The 25,729-nt window shown below is 42.7% G+C and overlaps 1 protein-coding gene across 2 annotated transcripts in view; it reads left to right on the forward strand.

Moving 5' to 3' along the window:
* Window positions 1-216: 216 nt before the first annotated feature.
* MAP2K1 (mitogen-activated protein kinase kinase 1) overlaps window positions 217-25,729 on the forward strand; it is a 75,028-nt gene continuing 49,515 nt past the window's right edge. The window contains exon 1 of one of the 2 annotated variants that reach the window (XM_019968156.2): window positions 217-722. In XM_019968156.2, coding sequence (XP_019823715.1) covers window positions 643-722 — 80 coding nt within the window. In that variant the 5' untranslated portion in view covers window positions 217-642. Of the gene's footprint in view, window positions 723-10,957; window positions 11,014-25,729 lie in introns of those variants that run through there. The other variant, XM_019968157.2, reaches the window with a different exon arrangement.

Here is a 25,729-nt window from a genome sequence, read left to right on the forward strand (position 1 = left end):
TTCCCGGTAGGTCCACCTGGGAGTCTCTAGGCGGCAGAGGGCGCTGTGGAGCCAGGGCCGGACCCCGCCCCCAGGGCCGCGCGCCGCGCCCCGTGACGTATTTCCGCGTCATCTGCCGCCGAGGCGTGCTCTCATTGGCTGTCAGAGAGGCAATTGGGGCGGAGCCAGGTGGGCGTGTGGAAAACGCAGCCTCCTGGAATTGGGGGGGCGAGGCTTCCCCTGTCCCCAGCCCTCCCCCAACTCTCCCCCGCCCTCCAGTCCGTCTCTGGGACTGCTGCGCTGAGCCGCTTGGAACGCGGCAGTGGCGGCGGCGCACTTTCCCGGGCTGTGGCTGGATCAGCGTTGTGGTGCGCGCGCCCGGGACCGGTTGACTGAGGGAGAGTGGGAGGGAATCCCGGGCTGCCGAGCTGCGCCGGCGGGGAAGCCCTTCGGTTCCCTGTGCACTGAGCAAGTGGGCCGGGGGTTCCCCCAGACCGCCACTGGCCCTTTGGCCCTGACGGGACCGCGCAGGGCGCGCCCCCCGAAGGCAGCCTTCGGGCTTGCGGCCCAGACTTGGCCCCGCGAGACCGGCGCGGGGCAGCTCAGAGGGAGGAAGCTAGAGGGGCCGCCCTCAGAGTTGGGAGCGCCTTTCCTGGGTCCAAAATGCCCAAGAAGAAGCCGACGCCCATCCAGCTGAACCCGGCCCCGGACGGCTCCGCGGTTAACGGGACCAGCTCGGCGGAGTAAGTCTTGGGGTGGGGGGCGGGCTGGGGAGGCCCGGGCCGGGGTGCAGAAGCCAGTCGGGTGTGCGCCTCGCGCGGGGCTCTGCTCGGGTCATCACGTACGTCTCGGGCCGCCGGGCGCGAGGAACTCCCGGCCGCCGAGGTATCAGTGACTAAGCACTGATTGTGCTCCTGACTCAGACCAGTCCGTGCACCCAACGAGTAGCGATGCCCCATCCCCACCCCTTTACCGACCCTTTCAGTCATCCCTGACCTCTGGTTATTTTCCCTCTCCCTAAAAAATAAAAACTGGTTTATCGCCCGCCTGTCCCCAGCTCTTTCTCCTAGATTCTCTGGGATTCTGGTGTGTAACTGGGAGAAGGGAGCCAATGTTTTGGAAAAATTAAGATCGCATCTGCGTCTTGAGATCAACTCAGGATGTATAATGTGGAGTTGGGACCGGCAAGCAGTCCTCACCTTCGTGCTTGACACCTGTGGGCTGGGAGTGGCTAGTCGCGGCCGCTGCCTGGCCAGCGAGTACGTGTGTACACCAACACCCCCGAGGCTTTTTACTTGTCGACTTTGGGAGCTCCCATTCCTTGGCCTTCTTCCTGGAGACTCTTGTTTTGAAGGGAGCTGCTTTTCTTTTCTTCATCTGACTTTTCATTCATTCACCAGATCTCTTCTCATAGGTGTCTCTCCTGGGCTGCTTTAATTGGCCATGAGCCCAATTTTGGACCTGAGACATCACACCATGTTCTTGGAAATCACACACAAGGTGTTCCATCTCTGCAACTTCCAGTGTTCATCACAAACCAGCAGTTTACTTCTTTAAACAGTGATGAGTCTGTTTGATGGACGTTTCTGAGTTGCCAGCTCTTTTGTATCCTAGGTAAGGGACAGGACTGTGTGAAGGAGAAAGATCTGGCGAGCTGGAGAAATAAACAGAAAAGATTAAGAGTTCTTAATCTCTTACCTGCACCCTTGGAAACTTTAGGAAACCACCTGATGAAAAGAACAGATTAGGCCTCGACCTTCTGCCCTTTGGTGATTTCTGTAACCTCTGTTTGTCTCTCTCGATGTTAATAGCCTGGGGACTTGTTGGCTTGGTGGCTCTGTCCACCCCTATAATGATCACAAGGCCAGTGGTGAACAGACCTGTGATGTGAGCTCAACCACATTCCTCAGACAAACTCCTTTCGATACTGAAGTATCTGTTTTGCATGATATTAACTTGCCCAGGTTAGTGGATAACTTTGCAAACATTGATGCACGTTTAGTGTACGGAATTTTATCCCCTAAAAATAGTCTGAAATCACCCCCACCTCCACCACCACCACCAGAGCGGGGCAGGACAGGACAAATTTTGACCACAGTGGATTCTGACTGAATGTTGTGTCCTGACCATCGTGCTCCCATTCGTTTTGGAGGAAGGTAGTGAGTGAAAGTGGGGTTTCCCAAGTGGCACTAATGGTAAAGAACCCACCTGCCAATGCAGGAGACAAGAGATGCAGGTTTGATCCTTTGGGTCGGGAAGATCCTCTGGAGGGGGGCAAGGCAGCTCACTCCAGTACTCTTGCCTGGGAATCCCATGGACAGAGGAGCCTGGTGGGCTACAGTCCATAGCGTCTCAAAGAGTCGGACACAACTGAAGCGACTAAGCCGCAGCAGCAGCAGTGAGTGGAAGTACCTGTAGTCATTCTGTTGTTGTGACCCAGTGTTCTTACAAAGTGACTGTAAGAACTCACAAGGAACTTACAAAGTTCTTACAATTGTGACTGTGTTCTTACAAAGGGGAGAGGGAAGAAAAAACGGAAAAAAACTATGCTGAAGTTGGTGGCAGATATATTTGGTGGGACTGGGAGATTCTAAACAGTGGGTAAAAGGTTGGACTCTGGAGTCAGGCTAAGTTTGTGGTTTTTTGATCTGGGTCAGGTCTCTCTAGGGCTTAGGTTTAGCTTTTTTGTTTGTGAAAATGGGTCTAATGATAGATCTGTTTAGAGTTGTGAAGACTAAGTGGGCTAATAGTAGTAGCTCTCCCGTCAGTGTTGGCTGCTGGTACCTTTGTTACTGGGTAGAGAATGCTGAGGGAAGCCTGAAGGTAATTTGCAGTCGTGGTGGTAGATGAGGCGCCATAGCTTCTGGATAACCAACCCCCTTACTCAGTTTTCTGTGCCGTGTGCATCTACCTCCGTGACTCATGGCTGTGTTACAGTAGGAGGCATCTCTGTGTAGGCTGCCTGAGACAAACGGGGACTGTTCCCCTGCCCCTTGCCTTCATGGGGGAAAGCTGTACACATCTGTTAATACATCTTTCCCGTTTTTCAAGCAAAGCTGATGTATTCATGTTTCTCTCAGTAGATCAGGCCATGATTTGGCACATTTTCATAAAGTGTAAAAAGAAAAAAGTCCATTGACATTAAAGAACTCTTGGTACTAAATTGGCAAGGTTGTTTGTCTGTGACTCCCTGGCACTTGGGACTGCTCTCTAATGGAGCACTTACCCCATTCAGACAAAGTTATGTTATATGAGACCTGGATTCTATGCAGCTTCTGGGGGTCCTTGAAGAAAAAGACTGCAAAAATATTTCTTTTGCAAGTTTGCAAAAATATATGAGTATATTGCAAGGGTGCTGAATGTTAGAGTGAAATAAGTTGGAAACAAGATCATGTCATTTCCCTGTTTAAAATGTTTTCTCTGGGAATTCCCTAGTGGTCCAGCGATTAGGACTTCCTGTTTCCACTGCTGAGGGCCTGGGTTCAATCCCTCGTCAGGGAACTAAGATCCCACAAACTTCACAACTCAGCACCGCTCCCCACACCCAAAAAAAGTTTTCATAGTTTCATTGCAGTTAGAATAAAATAAAATTGAAATTCTTTATATTGGGCTGTACGTCTGCTGTATCCCCCCTTCCCTGCCCCATCTCTTTAACCACACTTCCTGCTGCTCCTTTCTTCCGTTACGCTGGTCTTCTTTCACTTCCTCCATGGGATGGTCCATGCTCCCTCCAGACCCTCGCACATGCTGTTCCGTTGGCCTGACATGAATCCTCCCTTTCTCTTCCCAAGCTGCGAAGGAAGCAGTCTTCACCTCTCTGAGTAACTGTCATTTCCTCAGAGATGTTCACAGACCACCTAATCTAAAGTGGGTCCCTCTTTCTCATGTCACCTGACTTTTTTAATGGCACTCATTCACTGTCCATAATCTTTTACTGGGGTATTTTAATATTTCTGTCTTCTGTACACCTTATAACCTGTAAGATCGGATCGCCCTTTTTATATTTGCTGTTCAATAAGTAGTGCCTGGAATAGTACCTGGAAAGTAATCAGTGCACAAATGTTTGTGGAGAAAATTAGGGAAATTTCTAATATTTGCATAGTCTGTTTATCAAGTCTTTTAATAGCTTTTCTTTTTTTTTTGGTTATTTCTCCCTTTATTTTCATTCCCTCCTCCCCACTTTCTTCTCTTCCCAAGACACCATCTCACCCACTCTGGATATTTAATATATGGTCCTATAATTCTACCTATTCGTTGGGTATATGTGTACTTTTGGGAGGGAGATAGTGTTGTTTTGTGTGCTTAGGGTGCTGTATACTATTGTGCTATTATTCAGCCTTGAAGGAAATCCTGCCATTTGCAACACCATGGATGGACCTGGAGGACAGAATGCTAAATGAAATAAGCTAGACACAGAAAGAAAAATACTGCATGATTTCAGATTTTATATAGAATCTAAAAAAAAGGAATACATGAAAGCATAGAGTAGATAGGTGGTTACCCGGGGTGGGGAGGTGGGGAAAATGGGAGGATATTTGTCAAAGGATACAAAGTTGTAGTTAATAGGGTGAATACATCTAGAGATCTAATGCTTAGTGTGATGACTATAGTTAATAATACCGCGTTGAATACTGGACATTTGCTGGGAGAGTAGATTTCAGGTGCTCTTGTCACACACACACCCCACATGGTAAATGTGTGAGGAGATGTGTATATTAATTAGCTTGACTGAAATAATCATTTCACTATGTGTATATAGTGAATCATCATGTTGTACACTTTAAATATTTTCATTTTTTATTGAAAATCCTATTGTGCTATAAATCTGCATCAGTTGGGATAGACTAGAAAATCTCAGTAGTTTAACATGCTTTCAGGTTAATGGGAGACTCTTTTGATTGGATTCCAATCAGGGCCTCCGGCTGACTGAGGCACCATGTCTGAAATACGCTTAATGAGAAGGGAGTCTTGAGAACCACATGCTGGCTTTTAAAGTTTCTGCCTAGAAGTGGCACTTTTGCTCCCGTTTTTGTAAAGCAAATCACATGGCCATGGTGACCTTCACAGGGGACAGGGGCCTTCTTGGAAGGAAAAGAAGCAGCAGTATTTGAACGGAAGCAATGACCACCCTTAACTTTTATTTCAGGTTTTTCTTTTTCAAACAAGTGCTGTATTTCTGAGCTCTGTTCATAGTGTTAGACGTGTATCTAGTTAATTGTTTCCTTGGTTGCAGAGCAGTCTATCATGTGCATGTACCACATTTTACTTATCATTCCCCTAGAATAAGAAGACAGTTTTGTCGTTTCTAACCCCTTGCTGCTTCACACAGTGAAGCCATCACTGTCCTTAAATCTGCACCTCCTTTTGGACTCTTATAAGAGTTCCCTGTGGAATGTACTCAGAAATGGGATTGCTGAGTGTGAGGGTACTTTGCCTCTCCTTCCATGATAAGGCATTCGCTTACTCTTTCTTTGTGCTTTATTTTTTTTTTCTGTTTCCTTTTTATTTTTGAAATTGTGAAAGTACAAAAACACACAGGAGACTTGGAAAATACAGAACAAGTTATATGTAGTTCCACTATATATTACAGTTGTTTTTTTAAGTAGATAAATTAAGATTTTTAGTTGGGAGTTTCAATATCAAACTCTCAAAAATTAATAGAATGAATATACAGAAAAGTAGAAGGATAAAGTGGATCTGGAAGGCACCATGAACCAATTCAGCCTAATTAAAATTCATAAAGTTCACGTAACAGTAGGATACAAAATCTATTCAAGTTCCCATAGACTGTAAACTAGGAGACATTGAAACATATCCAGGGACATAAAACAAGGTGCAAAAATTTCATGGTCTAGGGGAATTGAAATCATATAGAGTCTATTCTTTCTTTGTGTTTTAAAGAGTACTTTTAACCCTCCCAAGGAGAAGCTGGAGCGCTGAGTAGAGTTCGAAGTTGCAATGCAGGGTGCTCCCCAAGACTTCACTTTTTCTTTTACCTTAGGCAAGTCTTTTGTACTTTCTGACTTTTAGTTTCCTTATCTGCAGAGTGAGGATGAGAGTGGTTTATAAAATCTCTGTCTTAGTGGCCGACGAGGCACTGCCTGATCAGGTTCTTAGTTTTCCCCATCGTCCCCTTCACTCTTGGCTCCAGCCATGCTGTGTTCCCTTTGCTGTTCCACAGTGTTGGTTGGCTGCATTCCAGGCTCAGAACTTTTGCTGTTCTCTCTACCTGGAATTCTCTTCTGCCCAATACCCACATGACTTGCTCCCTTACTTCCTTTGGAACTCTGCTCAAATGTTTCTTCACACAGGCCGTCTTGGATCACTCTATTTGTAGCACTCCCTGTCATGCTTGACTCCCTTATTTGCCCTATTTTTCTTTGCAGCACTTACCGCTAATCAGTGTTGCATTGTCTATAAATATTTATCTCCACCTCCCCCTGCCCTAAAATGTATGCTTCATGAAGGTGGGGGGTTGGTTTGTTCCTTGGTCAGTGAGTAGATCAGTGTCTGGCCCATAGCAGATACTCAGTAGATATCTGTTGACTACATGATTGAATCGTTCCTACCTTGAAGGAGTATCGTGAAGATTAAACAAGATAACACATACGGAAATGCTTTGAAGACCACAAGGTGCTGAATAAACAAGGCACATTGCTTGGCCTTGGTGGCATCCACAGCTTTTTGATTTGCATCAGCACTTTCTGCAGGTTTGTGGGAACACACATCTGTTAGTGTGAAAGCCCTTAAGGAAGGGGGCAGAGAGATTGAAATGGGTTGTTGTGCTTTTGGGGGTTCTCTTACGGCCTTAGGCGCTTCCCTGATGGCTCAGTTGGTAAAGAATCCGCCTGCAATGCAGGAGATCCTGATTGGATTCCTGGGTCAGGAAGATCCGCTGGAGAAGGGATAGGCTACCCGCTCCAGTATTCTTGGGCTTCCCTTGTGGCTCAGCTGGTAAAGAATCCACCTGCAATGTGGGAGATCTGGGTTCGATCCCTGGGTTGAGAAGATCCCATGGAGAAGGGAATGGCTACCCACTCCAGTATGGGCTTCCCTTGTGGCTCAGCTGGTAAAGAACCTGCCTTCAATGCGTGGGTTGGGAATATCCCCTGGAGAAGGGAAAGGGTGCCCTCTCTGGTATTCTGGCCTGGAGAATTCCATGGACTGTATAGTCCATGGGGTCGCAAAGAGTTTGACACGACTGAGCGTCTTTCACTTACGACCTTACCTGGGATGTGCATTACGATAACTAGAAGCTTTTGAAGTGGTTTTAACTGACTTTGTAGTTCTGAATTTAGGTGCTTCTACTGGTTTGTTGCAGCAATAACTAGTACTGGTGCAGTCTTTTGAGAACAGCTTCAGGTAAAAAGTAGGGGCAGCTGAACCTTGTGTCCTTGGGAAGAATGTCTCTGCTGTTGCACCAGATATAGAAAGAGCAAAAGGTTCATAAAGATGGCTTAGTCTGGGGCAGGGAGATGTGTAAGGTCCTTGTTTGAACATAAGCATGTACAGCATTCTACTTTCACTTATTTATGCATCTTTTGAAAACAGGGAGAGAATACTTCAGCAGAGCTTCCCATCTCTAGATTGATTTTTCTCTGGCTGATCCCTTTATTGTCCTTCCATAGCCCCTGCTTTTTACCTCTGTCTGGTCTTGCTCACATGGTTTCCTTTGTCTGGAATGCCCTCCTCCACTTTCCTGTGTGATTTTATTTTTGTCTTGTATTTGCCACCACACTTTAGGTGAGGGGAGGACCTATCACTATGAGCAAAGGAACCATGACTATCTTGTGTACTGATATTTCCCTCACATCTAGTCCAGGGCCTGGAATGAAAGAATGCTCCCATCTTTCAAGACCTAGAATAGAGTTCATCTCCCATGTAGCCTTTTCTGAGTAACTCCATGCTATTCTAGGACCCGAGTTTGAGACTTAGTTATGCTACTTCTATATTGCTGATCTTTGGCATGTCGTTTATTTATTAAAAAAAATTTTTTTTTGTATGTTATTTAACTTCACTGAGTCTTAGCTTCCCTCATTAGTAAAGTAAGGATGATAATATAACAAACCTGTGAGGGAAGGAGGGCAGGTGAGCATCATCCAAAATAACGTTATAAAAGTATTTTATGATTGTTGGAAGCTGTCTACATGGGAAGTGTAATTAGTGGTGCTGGCTTTGGTTTCTTCCTTCTCAGTTGACTGTTACCTTTTTTTCTTAATACCAAATTGCAAATGTTGATACATCATGTTAATTTATACATTTTATATGCTGCCTGTTCTTTGAAGTCTTACCCAAACCTGCATCTAATCAAGCCTTGAGATCTGACTTTCTGTTTACAGCACATACAGGGACAGAGAAGCAAGTGAAATGACACCAGGAGGAAACAGACAAATTCAGGATGTGGAATATTCTCTAAGACAACCGACCCGGTCCCTTTAGTCAATGTCATGCGGGAAAAGTAAGGGAGGGTGCTGTTTGAGAATAAGAGACTAAGGAGACATGCCAGTCAAATGTAATGAACCTTGGTTGGGTACTGAATCAAAAAATGTAATAGCTGTAAAAATGATTTCTTGGAACAACTAGGGAAATTTAGAGAATTATGGTTAATTTTTTAGATGTAATAATGGTATGATTATGTAGGAGACTGTTGTTGTTCATAGTTGATGAGTGAAACTTTGAAATGGTTCAGGAAAAAAAATCACACTCACATAGTAGATAAAGCAAATGGGGCAAAATTGTTCACAGTTGTTTAGTTGGTTAGTGTATGAGTTTGACTCTTCCCTTCTTTCCATAGTTCTTATGTTTGAAAAAATTAATAATAAATTTTTAAAAAGTACCCAGAGATTAAAATTCATCCTAAATCTTACGTCCTTTTTAACATTAACTTACATTTTCTTTCTCCCCCTTTGTACTCTGGCCTGTGTGTTTGTGTGTGCGCTTCGTCGCTCAGTCGTGTCCTAATCTTTTAGGCCTCATGGATTGTAGCCTGTCAGGCTTCTCTGTCCATGGGGTTTTTTCCAGGCAAGAATAGTGAAGTGGTTTGCTATTTCCTCCTCCAGGGGGGTCTTCCCTGACCCAGGGATCAAACCCGAGTATCCTGCATCTGCTGCATTGCAGATGAATTCCTTACCATTGTACTATCTGGCCTGTATTGTATAATAAACATCACATTAAATTCTGTATCATTTTGAAGTCATATGCTTTCTTTTTCACTAAATGTTCCTTGTGTCTTTTTTTCCTCCATTAATTTGATTACTTGGGACCATGCCTTTTTGGACCCCTGGGTCTACATCACTCCATTCGCTTAGTATAGTAAATCATTATTGGTAAATTGGACAAAACCAAAATAACGTTAAACAAACTAACCAACAACAACAAAAAACTCTTCCATGCAAGCTTCCATTGGTATGAATTGGTAATTGTTTCTACCACATCCATAGGAAGCACAGGTCAAGCAATGGAGAATCTTTCCAACATATTGAAAAAACGTGGAGAACCCACAGACTGGGAAGAAGATGAGGTAAGCTTGAGAAGAAAGCTTAGAGTCTCAGTTTTGTTTCTCTTAGTCCTTTCTTGAAGCTGCCAGTTTTGAAAAAATCATCCTAGTCTCTTTCTGCCACTTGATTATATTTTTACTTTGTGTCCTGTATCCTGTCTCTTTTGTCTGAAAACCCACGAGAGCTGTTTGAAGGCTCACATACCTGTTTGCTAAATTAACAACCTTCCAGAATGAATTGCGTTTTTTTGTTTTTAAAAGAGCAGGTGTTCTCTGAATCCTGGTGCAGGGCCTACTGCTAAAAATGCTGATCCTAAAAAAAATAAAAATAAAAATGCTGATCCTGCCTCTGATTTCTTGGGGGAGCCCCCAGGGGTATCCTGCTTTGATGTCAGCAAGGGAGTCAGATAAGAAGATGTTGCATGGGGGTTGAAGAAAAATCAAATAGAGTGATTTCTTCCCCCTGAACCCAACTCTTTTTTGAATATTTGCTTGCTCATGTACAACTTTAAAAGAAAATTGAATATATCAGTACCTTTTTAAGGAAAGAACCTGCAGACATTAAATTTTCCAGTTTAACTTTTGGTTATTCCGTTATATACATACATAGATAACTGTAATCAGTTGATGGGTTCCCCTCCTACCCCATTTTTACTCACAGACATAATTCTCATGCTTGTCATTTATTTTTGGCTAAAGAGTAGAATTTGATAGGACCTGGCTTCACAAGTGACACTTGTTGATTATTTATATGGCTTCCAAAGTTTTATTATTTACTGATACTCTTATAAGTATCTTGAACTAATTTGTTTTGTTCTTTTAAACTAATTCATACACCAAATCAGAGGCAGTGAACCACGTTACCCATTTAGTTATGTATTACTGAGTGTGTTCCATAAAAAGACAGAACCAATTTACAGTGTATATTTCAACTAGTTCCTCAAGCTTTAGGAAGTTGGGTTTTTTTTTTTTTTTTAAATTTAATGATTTTTTTTTTTTTGATAGTTCAATAGGGCTCCCTCTCAGTCTGCTTTGCTTTGTTTGTCAGGCTGTATTTTTGAAATGGGATTATTTTCAGTCTAAACTAATATTTAATGAATGCATTTTGAATGCATGGATTCTGCTGGATGGTGTAGACAGGTGAGTAAGATTCTTTTTGCCTCCACGGATCTTAAAATCTCATGTATGGAGAGGTTGCAAGTTCACAAGAAGGAGGAAACAGATGGGTAGAGTAAGAAAAGTGCCCCAAGAGAAAGAGGTACAAAGAAAGTACTGTCGATGCTCATTGAGAGCAGGAAGAACGCACATCCAGTGGGGAAGATTAGGAGGGCCTTCACAGAGGAGATGACATTTGAGCTGGGTCTTGAAGGATGGCTAGGATTTCCATGGGAATGGGGGAGGGAGGGGGCCTGGCAGGAAGAGAGCTCAGGATGAGCAGCTTCACATAAGTGGGAAAGCTTGGGATGTGTAGAGGAGCCGGCAGCGAGCTCAGTGTGCTGGATGCATAGCTGCAGGTCGCAGGAGATGAAGCTGGAGAGGTAGGTGGGAAGGCTTTGTGGCACAAACTGAACACTTTGAAAAGTTTCGTGCAAGCTTTTTTCTTCTCGGACCATTTTTTAATAGATATGTCTAACAGTTTTGTTGTGCTTTGTTTTATTTATTTATTGTTAGTTTGTGTCTTTTATTAGCCAGTAGACATTACTTGTCTTTTGGTTTGTTGAAGCGATAGGTCAGTGTGCTTCGTATTTTTTCAGTTTTATAAATTATGTGGCTACTACATCATCCCACTGTGATGTTTCCCTTTTATATTGTATTACTTAGGGAAAAATACGTATATTTTTTATTTTCCAAAGCATGTCTTTTGTATGGTACAACCTACTTTTCTTTTGTATTCATACATGTAGCATTATTTCATAACTAGCAGGAGTATGTGGCTTCATTTTCTTCTAGCCTTTTCTCTCCCTTATATGGTCCCATCTGGAATTAATGTGTTTGGGGTGAGGTATGGGTCTATGTTAATTTTTCTACACAATGAGGTCTAATATCTTCATGGAGTTTATTAAATAGGATTTTTATCTCTTGTATTTTCAGGTTTATTTTATGTGGTCTTTATGGTATTTTTAAAATCTATTTCTAAAATTTCTTTTTAGCTCTTACATACTTTTGAGTCATTTTTTGTTATCTTAAATTGGGTAGGGTTAAAGATAACTTTAAAAATTGCCATGGTGTATATTTCCATTTATTAGTGTCTCCCCCTCTCTTTCTATTATGGTGTTATAGTTTCTTTTGAATAATTCTCTTGTGTCCTGAGTTCATATTTCAAATACCTAACATTTTGATGCTGTTGTGATGGAACATTTTTTAATTTGTGTATTCCATCTTGACTGTGATTTGATTTGTATGAATTGTTTATATCCTGAAGCTTTGTTAAATTCATTTATTATATCTAGTAACTTTTGATTGAATATCAGTATTTCTAGATTTATTAGTGTCATCTGCAAAACGTAACTCAATTCTTCCCTCTCAACACCATTTCTATTTTATAGCCATCTCAACTTGCTTTGCTCTCAATAGCAGTTCTTGTGTCCCAGGGGAACATTTGAAACTAATGAGGCTTCCCAGGAACCTTCGGGGCTAGGGGCTTTTCTGCTCTTTCCAAAGAGTTGTGAAAATAGGAAGCAGCTGTCCAGCTTTATAGAAGCAGCGCTTGTTAGGGCTGGCAGGGTTCTTACAGATCCTCTAGCCCTGTGCCTCCTTTTGCAGTATAAGGAAACCAGACCTAGAGAGGGGAAGGAACTTGCTGGGACTTCACACAGCTGGAGTTAAAGAAGGTACCTGAAATTTTATCCCAACTCAGATATATTTTCATTTGGTATGCTTACTTGGTCTGAAAAATTTCTAAGTTTACCCAAAACTGAATTTTGGTAATTTTACCCAGTCTTCTTAAAAATTTTTATAAACCTCTTTTTAGGTAATAATCTGAAACTCTGGAAAAGGATATCTCTCAATATCACCGCTCACCTAAGGTGTTTGAGGAAAAAGGGAATGAGGAAATGGAGGGAGGAAAGGCTATTTTATTTTTGTCCAGGATCCTTAGTAGGAGGGCCTATTTTTAAGCTTCATAATGTCAGTTTTTAAAGCAGTGGTTTTCAGAATAACCACAGACAGAAGTCCCTGTGAAATGAATGCCTTCCTAGAATTGACCTATTTTGAGTTTAAACTGTTACCCAAGAAAGGTTCAGAATTTCAGATGCTCTTAAGCACATTTACTTTTCAGACAAAGTAGAACAACTGAGTTGAGTGAATGATCTGCATAGGTTCCAGAGTCTGGTTAAATCTTGAAATTTGGGGAGTTGTAAGGAGAAGACATGACTAATCAATCGCATTGTTGTACTTACATGTTGACTGGATCCAGGTTCATTATGTTTCTTTATTGAGTTAGAACTTTAATTTTCAGGTTATTGTTTTTTTAAATTAGATTAGACCCTCACCACATTTGAGAGTTCCGAGTTGAAATTATTTGCCCTATTTGATTTCATATCTTCCTTCAGTAAATAATCCTTCAAGGATGTCCTTGTTGGGGAGGCCTCAGAAGTTAGCAGGATTTCTAAGCTAACTATAAACCTTTTGTCTAATGGCTTACTCAAATTCAGATTGAAACCCTACCAAAGTGCTAGCCTGTATTTCAGCTCCTCTGTCTCTTTCCCTCTCTCTCTGAGTCTATGGGATGCTAGAAAAACAAGAAGAGGGTAGTTTAACATTCCAGTAATTATTAACAGTGGAAAATACATCCTGCTTATCGTAGGCATCCATTTGTGTCCACTGATAAAACTTGGACATTGGAGCCACAGAAGAGTTCTATTCACCAAAAGAAGCACCAGTGGAACATTGGACCAGGCTCATAACACATTATATTAGTTTAGATAGAGAGTGCAACACTTATATTATTTTACTGGAACACTTCTAAAATATAGTCTTTTTTTTGTTTGTTTGCCTTATTTTATTTTGGTTACTAAATTAGTGCAAGGTTAGCCATACATGCAGCTTGTAAAAAGGCAGTCCTGAAGCATTTACAAATAAAAAAGAAGTTATAAAATATTTATTAGGGGAAGTCAAGGGGAGAGTTAGCGAGGAAAGTACCAGAAAACCACCAACAGGTGTTTTGGTTGCACTGAACAAAGTTTCAGTTTGATGGGCAATCGGGGGGAAGGGTTTTGTGAATTCCTGAAATGTGAGGTGGCATGCGAGGTGGAGGGGACACAGGGTAAGCGGAAATCAGCGGTTCCGGAGACACAGAAGGCTTGGGTTACTGGAGGCTCACCCCTTGCTGAGGATCCGTAACAATTCCTGAGCAAGTGGCTTTCTTGAAAAACAAGAGCTGCATCTGTAGGGCCCAGGTACAAGTAATCAAGTATGGGTCCTAGATCAGGAAAGGCAAAAGATAGGATAAAGGCAAAAGACATAAAACTTTATCCCTGAAGGACATCATAACTGAAAAAATAACTACCACTGATTGAGGAACTTCCTGATCTGTTTCATCCATTATCTTAAACTTGCACTAAAACTCTGCAAGAAAGGTCATAATATTCTGTTATACAGATAAGGAAAATGAAGTTCAGGAATTTGCATGTTTGCCTAACTAGTTAATGGTGGAGCTAAGTTTGGAACCCAGGTCTGTCTTGCTCTAACACTCAAGCTCTTCCCACATAGCCCTCCAAAGATCACATAAAATACTAGAGGTCATCTTCCAGCTACTCTTGCCAGAACTGTAGCCACTAGCCATATGTAACTATTTAAATGTTAATGAGTTAAAAGTTAAGAATTGGTTCCTAATTTATACTAGCCACACAGAGGACACAGTGCCACATGTGGCTAGTGGTTACTGTACTGGGCAGCACAGATTACATTTTCATTGTTGCAGAAAATCTGTTAGTATCTAGCAGTTATCCAATTTAACTCTTATTTATTTTTGCCCCTTTATTTTGCAAAGGAAAAAATGAAGGACAAAGGTACTAACTTGTTCAGTGTCTCCAGGCCTTTGGGCTGGTTGCCTGGTAGCTTTTCCTATGTTCCACCCCCTTCCTTAAAAAAAATTAGCAGAATAGAGATGTGCAAAAGCAGTGACTCCTACTCTCTCAGCTTTGCCTGGCCTTCAAACTAGATTCTTCCTCCTGAAGTACAGTCCTGAGTTTCCATGAGTTCAAAGAACATTTCGTGGTTAATTTCCCCCAGGGAAATGAAAGATGTTTTTTGGAAAGGAATTCCATGCTAAATGTATGAAATAGCACTTTGATTCCTTCTGGTTCTTTCTCTGCTTTCCTACTAAGCACTTCGTAATTGAACTTGCAGCTGCCAACCATTTGTCTTCCAAATAAGGCCAGCTTCAAAACAGTTCAAATGACAGAGGTATATATACTTTGAATGCCAGCAGCTGCTTGTTATTTGCTGTTTATTCCAATGGCATTTGTGTTAGGGTCAAATAGATTTAGATTATGCCCAGAATTACAACAACAGATTTCTAACTTGTGTGTTTAGAAGATTAAGATGTATTAACATTCATTTAACTGATATTTAGTACATACCTAATATGTATCAGGTACTTGGCTGAGAGATGGACAAAAAGAAAGTTTGCTGAAAATTAGAAAAGATGCCAGTGTTATGGCCAAGTTGAATGTGTTTTAGATTTTCTGATTTTTATTGTCAGTATTTGCCACCCATATATATATATACCTATTTAGTCCTAAATTCAATAAAAGCTTCAGTTTGGATCATAGCTTTGAAATAAAGTGAAGAATCACATGGAAATGTTCTTTTAGTACATGCTGTTAAAGACGTTTAAATTATATACTCCAGTGTTTAAATGACAGTCTAAAATGTATGTGTGTGCTTGGGGGATGAACCTGTGAGAAAAACCAAGGCATTGTACTGGGGTAGTATTTTTAGGAAGCCTAAATGTGATGTTTGATTTCAGTCTAACAGACTCATAGCTTAGAAAATTGTCTTTCAGAAACAGAGAAATTAAAGTTTGGGGCTTTTCCCAAAGGAAATGTTAAAATCACGTAAATGAGTATGCTCAGAGAGATTAAAAGCAAATTTGAGGAGCTTCTGTGGTGACTCAGTGGTAGAGAACCTGCCTGCCAGTGCAGGAGATACCAGTTCGATCCCTGATCTGGGAAGATCCCACATGCTGTGGAACAGCTAAGCCTGTGCACTACAGTATTGAGCCTGCCTCCAGAGCCTGGGAACCATGACGACAGAGCCTTCGTGCCACAACTGCTGAAGCCCGTGCTCCCCAACAAGAGGAGCCACCACAGTGAGAAACCCACAAAGGACAGTGAAGAGTAGCCCCTGCTCACCACAACTAGAGGAAAGCCTGTGCAGCAAAGAAGACCCAGCACATAAAAAAACAGCAAAGAAAACCGATTTGACTGATACCAAGGTGTCTGGGAGAGTGCCTGTCTTCCCTGAGAGCACAGAGGCGGAGCAGAGAGCACCTGAAAGGCGGTGGAGATGGTAGCATGGAATCTTGGGGGGCTCTGACACCTGGCCTTTCTGTCTGAGAGCAGGGGATGGGTGGGTGGGTGCAGAGCATCCAGAGGTCTTCACTGGATTGTTGAGAGTAGGATCTAATTTCTAGAAAGTTGGGGATGGGATTATAAGAGTTTTGGAGGCAACAGACCCAAAAGCAGGATGGTCTGAGGAAGACATTCACCTCTGAGTGGTACTTGTCTTTGGTGTTACTGCAGTGAAGAACCCAGCTTCCTGATCAGATTTTTGAACAAATGTTTCTGCTCCCCCACCCCAGGTGTTTCATTTGAATCTAGAGACCGACCCCTTTTTCGGAGGGATTTGAAAGTCTTCAGAATTTTCAGGCTGCAGTACTTTTGAATAATAGTACCTTATGTAGAGCAACAGTGTGAGATCTGAATTCCTTTTCTACAACTATTAACTCGCCACATGACCATTCTGTGCCTGCTTTCCTGCAAGGTGAGGTTGGTGGTAATGCCTTCTTACCTTTCTGGGTTTAGGTAATGAGCTCCACATGACCCTACAGGTCACCCCTGGGCCCGTTTTCAAGTTCTAAGTAGATCATAAGTAGGTTAAACTTTATTGTTGAAAGGAATCTTGGAGATCTTTTTTGCAGTCTTAATTTTGGCATAGATAATCTAGGACTAGAAGAAAACCTTAATAGAAGTTGACCTTGTCACACAGCAGGTTCTGCTTTGAATTACGAGTGTGACTTCTGAGTGAACATAGCCTGGAGACAGTGAGGCTCAGGGGAGAGGCCTTGGAACCAGCACACTTGAGTTTGAATCTTGACTCCGCCTCTATTTTCAGTGATCTTGTGCAAGTTTTTTCATATCCTTGAATCTGTAAAATGGGCACAGTAATCCCTACCCAGCAGAAAGGATTCATAGATACTTGGTGTGTGTAAACTGCTTTTTGATGATTAACTGGGCTCATGAGGAGGACCAGGACTAGATTCCTGTCCCAGGGTGCCTTATTTTCTATCAGGTGAGAAGGAGAGAAAATTCTCACCTCCCAAAGAACTTCCAGTGATGAGACTCTTCAGCTGTTCTTTATCCACACAGACTTAGAATAGAGACAACACCGGGCATACTTGCAATATCTGGGGATGTGCAGGAAGGAAAAGAATTATTTTCAGTGAAAGAGGAGGCTGCACAAGGTGCCTGGGAAACAACTGCCACAGTGCATCCTAATATAGACTCCTCCCAGCGTCTCGAGGCGGCCGTCTGCCTGGCAGGCACCACCGGGAAGCTCAGCTTTCATCTCCAAGAGTTTAAAGAGGATTTCCTGGGGAGCGTGTGTGCGTGTGTGTAGGAATAGGGAGGGGTAGTCACTGTCATACAGGGAAGGTATGGCTTCCCTTTCTTCCTGGGGCTCAAACCAGATGTTGAGGGTCAGTTCCAGGTAGGTCTTGGGTTCAGCTTCTCCTTCATGTTTCTTCTAGAGGTCTTCCTCAATGGGCCCTGGCCTCTGCTCATACTATGTCTTCTATTGGGATTGCCTTCTCCACCTTTAGTACATGTTGAAATCCTTGTTGCCGTTAAGTCGCTCGGTCGTGTCCGACTCTTTGAGGACCCCATGGACTGCAGCATTCCAGGCCACCCTGTCCTTCACCATCTCCCAGAGTCTGCTCAAACTCATGTCCATCAAGTCAGTGATGTCATCCAACCTACTTATCCTCTGTTGTCCCCTTCTCCTGCCTTCAATCTTTCCCAGCATCAGGGTCTTTTCTAGTGAATCAGCTCTTTGTATCAGGTGGCCAAAGGATTGGGGTTTCAGCATCAGTCCTTCCAATGAATATTCAGGATTGATTTCCTTTAGGATTGACTGGTTTGATCTCCTTGCAGTCCAAGGGACTCTCAAGAGTCTTCTCCAACATCACAGAACGAAAGCATCAATTCTTCAGCGCTCAGCCTTCTTTATGGCCCAACTCTCACATCCATACATGACTACTGGAAAAAAAACATAGCTTTGACTATATGGACCTTTGTTGGCAAAGTAATGTCTCTGCTTTTTAATATGCTGTTTAGGTTTGTCATAGATTTTCTTCCAAGGAGCGAGGATCTTTTAATTTCATGGCTGCAGTCACCATCTGCAGTGATATTGGAGCCCAAGAAAATAAAGTCTGTCACTGTTTCCATTGTTTCTCTGTCTATTTGCCATGAAGTGATGGGACCTGATGCCATGATCCTAGTTTTTTGAATGTTGAGTTTTAAGCCAGTTTTTTGACCCTACTCTTTCACTTTCATCAAAAGGCTCTTTAGTTCCTCTTCGCTTTCTGCCATAAGGATGGTGTCATCTGCATATCTGAGGCTACTGATATTTCTCCCAACAATCTTGATTCCAGCTTGTGCTTCATCCAGCCCAGCATTTTGCATGGTGTACTCTGCATATAAGTTAAATAAGCAGGGTGACAATACACAGCCTTGACATACTCCTTTCCCTATTTGGAACAAGTCTGTTGTTCCATGTCCAGTTCTAACTATTGCTTCTTGACCTGCATACAGATTTCTCAGGAGGCAGGTCAGGTGGTCTGCTATTCCCATCTCTTTAAGAATTTTCCACAGTTTGTTGTGATCCACACAGTCAAAGACTTGAGTGTAGTCAGTGAAGCAGAAGTATATGTTATTCTGGAATTCTCTTGTTTTTTCTATGATCCAGCGGATGTTAGCAATTTGATCTCTGGTGCCTCTGCCTTTTCTAAATCCAGCTTGAACATCTGGCAGTTCTCAGCTCATTACAGTTGAAGCCTGGCTTGGAGAATTTTGAGCATTACTTTACTAGCATGTGAGATGAGTTGCAATTATACAGTAGTTTGAACATTCTTTGGAACTGCCTTCCTTTGGGACTGGAATGAAAACTGGCCTTTTCCAGTCCTGTGGCCACTGCTGAGTTTTCCACACTTACTGGCATATTGAGTGCAGCTTTTTCACAGCATCATCTTTTAGGATTTGAAATAGCTCAACTGGAATTCCATCATTTCCACTAGCTTTGTAGTGATGCTTCCTAAGGCCCATTTGACTTTGCACTCCAGGATGTCTGGCTCTAGGTAAGTGATCATACCATCATGGTTATCTGAGTCATGAAGATCTTTTTTGTAGAGTTCTTCTGTATATTCTTGTCACCTCTTCTTAATATCTTCTGCTTCTATTAGGTCCATACCATTTCTGTCCTTTATTGTGCCTATCTTTGCATGAAATGTTCTCTTGGTGTCTCTAATTTTCTTGAAGAGATCTCTAGTCTTTCCCATTCTGTTGTTTTCCTCTTATTTCTTTGCATTGATCACTGAGGAAGGCTTGACATCCTAATCTTGCTCAATTTGTAGGTCAGCTCTCCTGTAAATCCATCACAGACTTGTCTTCCACCCACTCCAGGTAGTGGTCATCGTCCAGAGCATGCACTACATATCCCATCACATGTCAGTTGTTTGGGTAACTCAGTCTAGTTGGACTGGACTTAAGGAAGTCTGGAACTGGGTCTTAGTCATCATTATTTCCAGTGCACATCCTGTTTCCTAGAGTCTGGTTTGGTACCGTTCTGTTGAATGACTCAAGCCTTGAGATAGCAGAGGGCAGAAGACACTCCTTTCCCAAGGTTGAGGCTTGGCTAATCCTTGTGAAGTCTGACTTTGACTCCAATTTGTGATTGGCTGTTTTCAGTTTATAATATCTTGGTGCAAGAGGGTCACAGTGTCGGTGGTAATCATAGCATTTGTTCTGCGAGGCTCTGTGTGCTGCTTATTGTTTTTACATCTATTTATTTCTTTACTCAACCACATGTGGCAGGTGCAGTGTGTTATCTCTACCAGGTAGATGAGGAAGCTGGTCCTGGTTAAGGGCCATGTGTGTGTCTTGCAGGCAGCTAAGTGCCTTTTTAGTCAGTACGAAGCCTGGTGAAGAAACCGGCAGTGACATTCTGTGGTGTTCCCTGAGTCGCATGCCTGGCACAGAGGAAGGTGCAGGGAGTGTTTGGGGCCGGATGGATTGGCAAGCCTCTTTTGCATGCTGAGCTGAACACTTATCCCCAGCAAATGCTGGGCTCTTTGATGGATATGTGACACTGGTGGCACCTGTGGCTTTTCACACTCTCCCCCCACGCCTCTCCAGGGACTGGGATAGGACAGATGGCCACAGACATAGGATTGTCAGCTTTGCATCCTCTCTGCAGATCGCATTGGGGAACAGTTAAGTTTGTGCAGTAATATAATTTCGGTAACATGGTTTCATACTGCTAAGTTCTCTAACATTCTGGATAAATCACACTTCAGCAGAATTCATTTGGGAAAGGGTTTAATTTCACTGTAGGTGGCTGTGATTCCCACCCTCCAGCCCTCCCGCCCCCCTAATAAATCTAGGCTGATAAGGTGAATGCAGCACTAAGCCAGGCTATTTCTGGACCCAGGATAGCGTCATGTTATATTAATCATCCTTTTCACCTCCAGCACCTCTCATTCTTTCTCCTCCAAGCACAGCCACCTGTCTGTCCTTATGTATTAGATGTGGAAAAGATTTTGAGAGTTCAGTCTCCTGGATGTATCATGAAGAGACTGAGGTCCAGAGAGGCTAGGAAGCTTACTTGGTGTGGTACAGCTGGTGAAGACCTGAAACGAGATCGGAGGCCTCTGCTTTTTAGAGCGGGGCTGGGTTCTGCCCTGTCCCAAAGCCTGCCCTTCGATCTGTCTTACAAGTAGGTCAGAGTCTATATGTTCAGTTTAAAGTGAGGGAAAATGACCAGTTGCTCGTTGTTAAAGGCCTCCGGCGCAGAGTGAGTTCATTTCCTGTGAACCCTCACAGTTGTTCTTGACATTTCTTTGGTAATGGCCACTGAAATCTTGACAGATTTCTGTAGAGTTAGCTGCTAATAGGATTCAACTTTCTGGGAAAAAAGAAAAAGAGGGAAGTATATGTGGAGGGAGAGAAAAAACTATTGTTAATTTGGCTCTAGAAGTCATTCAACTTTGGTGTTTCAAATATGGCAGACAGACACAGAATCCAAGTCAGGTGTTTAGACTGCTGAAGATTAGTGAAATGTAACGGTAGGTGCAAGTCTGGCGTGTGAAAAGAAATAATGCTTTTCGTTTGTGGTGGAAGCTTCCATGTTCTACATTCTCCTACTAGGGGACTTGCGGATGCTTGGGAGCTCAGCAGTTAGTACGTTGTCAGCTGGTCTCTGGTCACCCCTCGTTAGGGGTGGGCCTGTTCCTTGTCTGAGGGGGAACCGTTGGGAGCGACTCACGTGCCTGGCCAGCCGAAGGGGCCCGTCGAGCTGCACTGGGTGGTGTACGAGGCAGGACGTCCCTCTGTAACAGCAGATGATAGTTCTCGGCGTAGGTTTCACATGTAGTAGGTGGTCAGTGTTGATTCATTTCTTAATTAAAAATGTCTATATTTTTCTGTTCTTTCTTTACTAAGAGGAGCTCAAGTCTCTTTAATTAAGGGAAAAAAAGGAGCTAATGATGCCCTGCTCCACTTTCAACACCATGACTAGCTCCCCCCATAGATACAAACTCTGCTCTGACTCCTAGTGGGTGCTCTTGTTTGGTGGTGTAGGAGTGATCTCTGGAGGCAGACAGCTGAGTTTGCAGTCCTGGCTCCACTCCTGCACCCCTGTGTCGATTGGGCTCGTTGCTTAACCTCTCATCCAAGTTTGTTGCCAGTGTTTGGGAGCCTACCTCTCCTGGAAGTTTGATGTCAGAAATTATCTTGACCATGAACCTTTGCATGGTCTTCCTTGGAAAAGCTCCAGTGGAACTGTCTATGAACTACTCAGGAGACAGACCTCTTGGCGGGGCGGGGGAATGTGGTGATCTTCACACGCATGTGTTGTGTTTCACCGCCTGCCCTGTGAACTTCTGGAGATCAGGACTTCAGTCTCGATGCCCCATCTTTAGCCCAGGCCCGACGTATAGTAGATAGTCTCTAAACATGAAATGCGTGCGTGAATGTCAGTGTTAGCTTACCAAGGTCATGTGGGACGGGAGGTTGGCTTCAGTGGGTTTTCTCTGATATCAAATGCACTGTTATGTGCATTGAGATTCTTGATACTGATGCTTGGATCATTTCTACTCTTTGTTCTTTTTTTACTACTAAACAAAGCTGGGCTAGTTGGAGCCCCCAGATAGGGCCAAGAGATATGGCCCCTGCCTGACTCTGTGGTAGGTAAAGTGCTTAGTCCCAAACCAGTATGAAGAAAAGTTGGAAGTATTAATTATCTGATCAAGTAGAGTCTAGTTACTAGACTGTAAATGATAGATAATGGGCAGGGATGCCATAAGTATCTTCGGGCCTGAGGGCCTGAGGAGTTAAAACTCCTCTCAGAATAGCCCAGGCAGCTCCTAGGAAGTAGCTTCTGAGGCAGGATGTGGCAAACCAGTGAGTAAATGAGAGCCTTTCTCCTTTGGAAGAAAAGGAAGTGGGTGGGGAGAAGTGAAGAGGAAGAGCCTGTGGACAAACCTTTTTTATCTGCTGCAGTAAGAGCATGCTTCTCTTTTGTATGCCAGGCAGAAACTGCAGAATTTTAACCCAAAGCGATCAAGGTCCAAAGAATGCTTCATAAGGCTGGTTTTGCTGTCTTGTTTTTCTCTACATCTAATAACTCAAGTTTAATATGCAGTGGAGTACTGTCTTAGTAGATTTTGTTTTGTAATCTTGGTCATTCATTCTCAAAATTCTCCAAGGGAGGCTTCAACACTACATGAACCAAGAACTTCCAGATGTTCAAGCTGGATTTAGAAAAGGCAGAGGAACCAGAGATCAAATATCTGTTGGATAATCGAAAAAGCAAGAGAGTTCCAGAAAAACATCTGCTTTATTGACTGTGCTAAAGCCTTTGACTGTATGGATCACGAAAAACTGTGGAAAATTCTGAAACAGATGGGAATACCAGACCACCTTACCTGCCTCCTGGGAAATCTGTATGCAGGTCAAGAAGCAATAGTTAGAACCGGACATGGAACAACAGACTGATTCCAAATTGGGAAGGGAGTACATCAAGGTTGTATAATGTTACCCTGCTTATTTAACATATATGCAGAGTACATCATGTAAAATTCCATGTTGGATGAAACACAAGCTGGAATCAAGATTGTTGGGAGAAATATCAGTAACCTCAGATATGCAGATGACACCACTCATGGCAGAAAGCAAAGAGAAAGCCTCTTGATGAAAGTGAAAAGAGCAGAGTGAAAAAGCTGGCTTAAAACTCAACATTCAAAAAACTAAGATCATGGCATCAGGTCCCATCACTTCAAGGCAAATAGATGGGGAAGCAATGGAAATAGTGACAGACTTTATTTTCTCAGACTCTGAAATCACTGCAGATGGTGACTGCAGCCATGAAATTAAAGGATGTTTGCTCCCTGGGATAAAAGCTATGACAAACCTAGACAGCATATTAAAAAGGAGAGATATTACTTTGCCAACAGATGTCTGTCTAGTCAAAGCTATGGTTTTTCCAGTAATCATGTATGGATGTGAGAGTTGGACCATAAAGAAAGTTGAGTGCTGAAGAATTGATGCTGTTGAACTGTGGTGTTGGAGAGGACTCTTGAGAGTCCCTTGGACTGCAAGGAGACCAAACCAGTCAATCCTAAAGGAGATCGGTCCTGAATATTCATTGGAAAGACTGTTGCTGAAGTTGAAACTCCAATACTTTGGCCACTTGATGCGAAGAACTGACTCATTAGAAAAGACCCTGATGCTGGGAAAGATTGAAGGCAGGAGGAGAAGGGGACAACAGAGGATGAGATGGTTGGATGGCATCTCTGTCTTGATGGACATGAGTTTGAGCATTCTCCGGGAGATGAAGGACAGGGAGGCCTTGCGTGCTGCAGTCCATGGGGTTGCAAAGAGTCGGACACGACTAGCTACTGAACTGACTGAATGTGCTGTCTAGGTAGATTTTGTTTTCTAATTTTGGTCATTCATGTATTCTTTAATGCTTTTTGAGGATTCACAATTAATGTGAGGTGTCACCCACAATCACACTCTTTTTGTAAGCAAGAATAAGTTAGAGGAAAGGTATTCTTATTTATTTTAGAAAAGCATCTCTTTTAATGTGGCCAGCTGTTTGTTTCAGAGCACATTCTCACTATGTTCATAACAGTCTTTGGTAACACAGGACAAGAGTATGCTTCCATTTAATACATGTGAGAGAGCTTGTTCAAGGTTAGATGATCAGTTACCAGCAGAGTTGATGGAGGCTGTAGACCTCTTGATTTCAAATTCAGGGTTATTTCCACAATTTTAGTGTCTTTTGTTAAGATTGTGGTTATACATTGGAGGTAAAGTATTGACAGAGGGTGCAATTCTGCAAATAAAAAAGCCCTCAGGCATTCAGTAATGCATATATGAAATGAGATAGCCAAACTGAATTTGGTGAGCTTCAAGCATAGCTGGAAAAGCAACCATCATTTATTAATGTATTGCATAGATAGCAATAATATGAATCAGTGTTGGGTTTAGGAATTGACTCCAGGACTGTGGTTTGACAGGAGAGAAACGCTTCTGTCCTTAAAATGAGCTGGTATGCACGATGGACTCGATTTGACGGTACTATCAAAGGCTTCTTTGAGCCAGTCTTTGGAACAGATAACGAGAGTTAATTATCTAAAAGAGAATTCCCCAGTGGGTTTCCAAGGAATTGGAAAGTTGAACTCAGCTGTTTTTAGACTTCAGGTTTCTACATCCTCTCAAGGAAACCAGTGTCTTCTGAGTTGTGCAGTTCTTGACTCTATTTCTGTTATGATTGCAAACTAGAATTTCTTTTAGGTTGATGTATAGTTGACTTACAATATTGTGTTAGTTTGAAGTATACAGTGCGGTGACTTGGTTTTTTGGCAATTATATTCCATTATAAGTTTTTACAAGATATTGGGTATAATTTCCTGTCCTATATATAGTAAGTCCTGTTGCTTTTCTATTTTATGTATTTCTGTTCATCTCTCCTAATTTGTCCCCCTCGCTCTGTATCTGTGAATCAGTTTCTGCTTTGTATATAGATTCATTTGTATAAATTTTTAGATTCCACATATAAGTGGTATCATATAATATTTGTCTTCCTCTGGTCTGGTTTGTTTCACTAAGAATTATGTTCTCTGGGACCGTCCGCCTCGCTGCGCATGGCAGTGCTTCATTCTGTTTTACGGTGCAGTGATCGTCCACTGTGTACGCGTACCACGTGTTCTCAAGCCAGTCGCCTGTTGCTGGGCCCTTGTCTTGGCTATTATGAATAGTGCTGCTGTGAACGTTGAAGTGCGGGTATCTTTTCAAATTAGAGTTTTCTTTTTCCCAGATGTATACCCAGAAGTGGAATTGCTGGACCATAAGGTAGCTTTGTTTTTTGTTTTTAAGGAACCTCCATACTGTTTTCCATAGTGGCTGCACCGGTTTCTGTTCCCGCCCGCGGTGTAGTAGGGTTCCCTTTTCTCCACAGCCTCTCCAGCGTTTATTATTTAGAGACTTCTGTTCATAGCTATTCTGACCAGTGTGAGGTGATGTCTCATTGTGGTTTTGATCTGCATTTCAACTGTTGGCGATATTGAGCATCTCTCATGTGCCTTTTGGCTATTTCTGCGTCTTCTTTCAGGAAATGTCTGTTTAGGTCTTTTGCCTGTTTTTTGATTGGGTGGTTTGTTTTTTTGATGTTGAGTCATATGAGATGTTTGTATATTTTATATATTAACCCCTTGTCGATCGTTTCATCAAACTAGAATTCTTTACTTCTTTA

The sequence above is a fragment of the Bos indicus genome, chromosome 10 (assembly GCF_029378745.1).
Source record: "Bos indicus isolate NIAB-ARS_2022 breed Sahiwal x Tharparkar chromosome 10, NIAB-ARS_B.indTharparkar_mat_pri_1.0, whole genome shotgun sequence".
NCBI lineage: Eukaryota > Metazoa > Chordata > Mammalia > Artiodactyla > Bovidae > Bos > Bos indicus.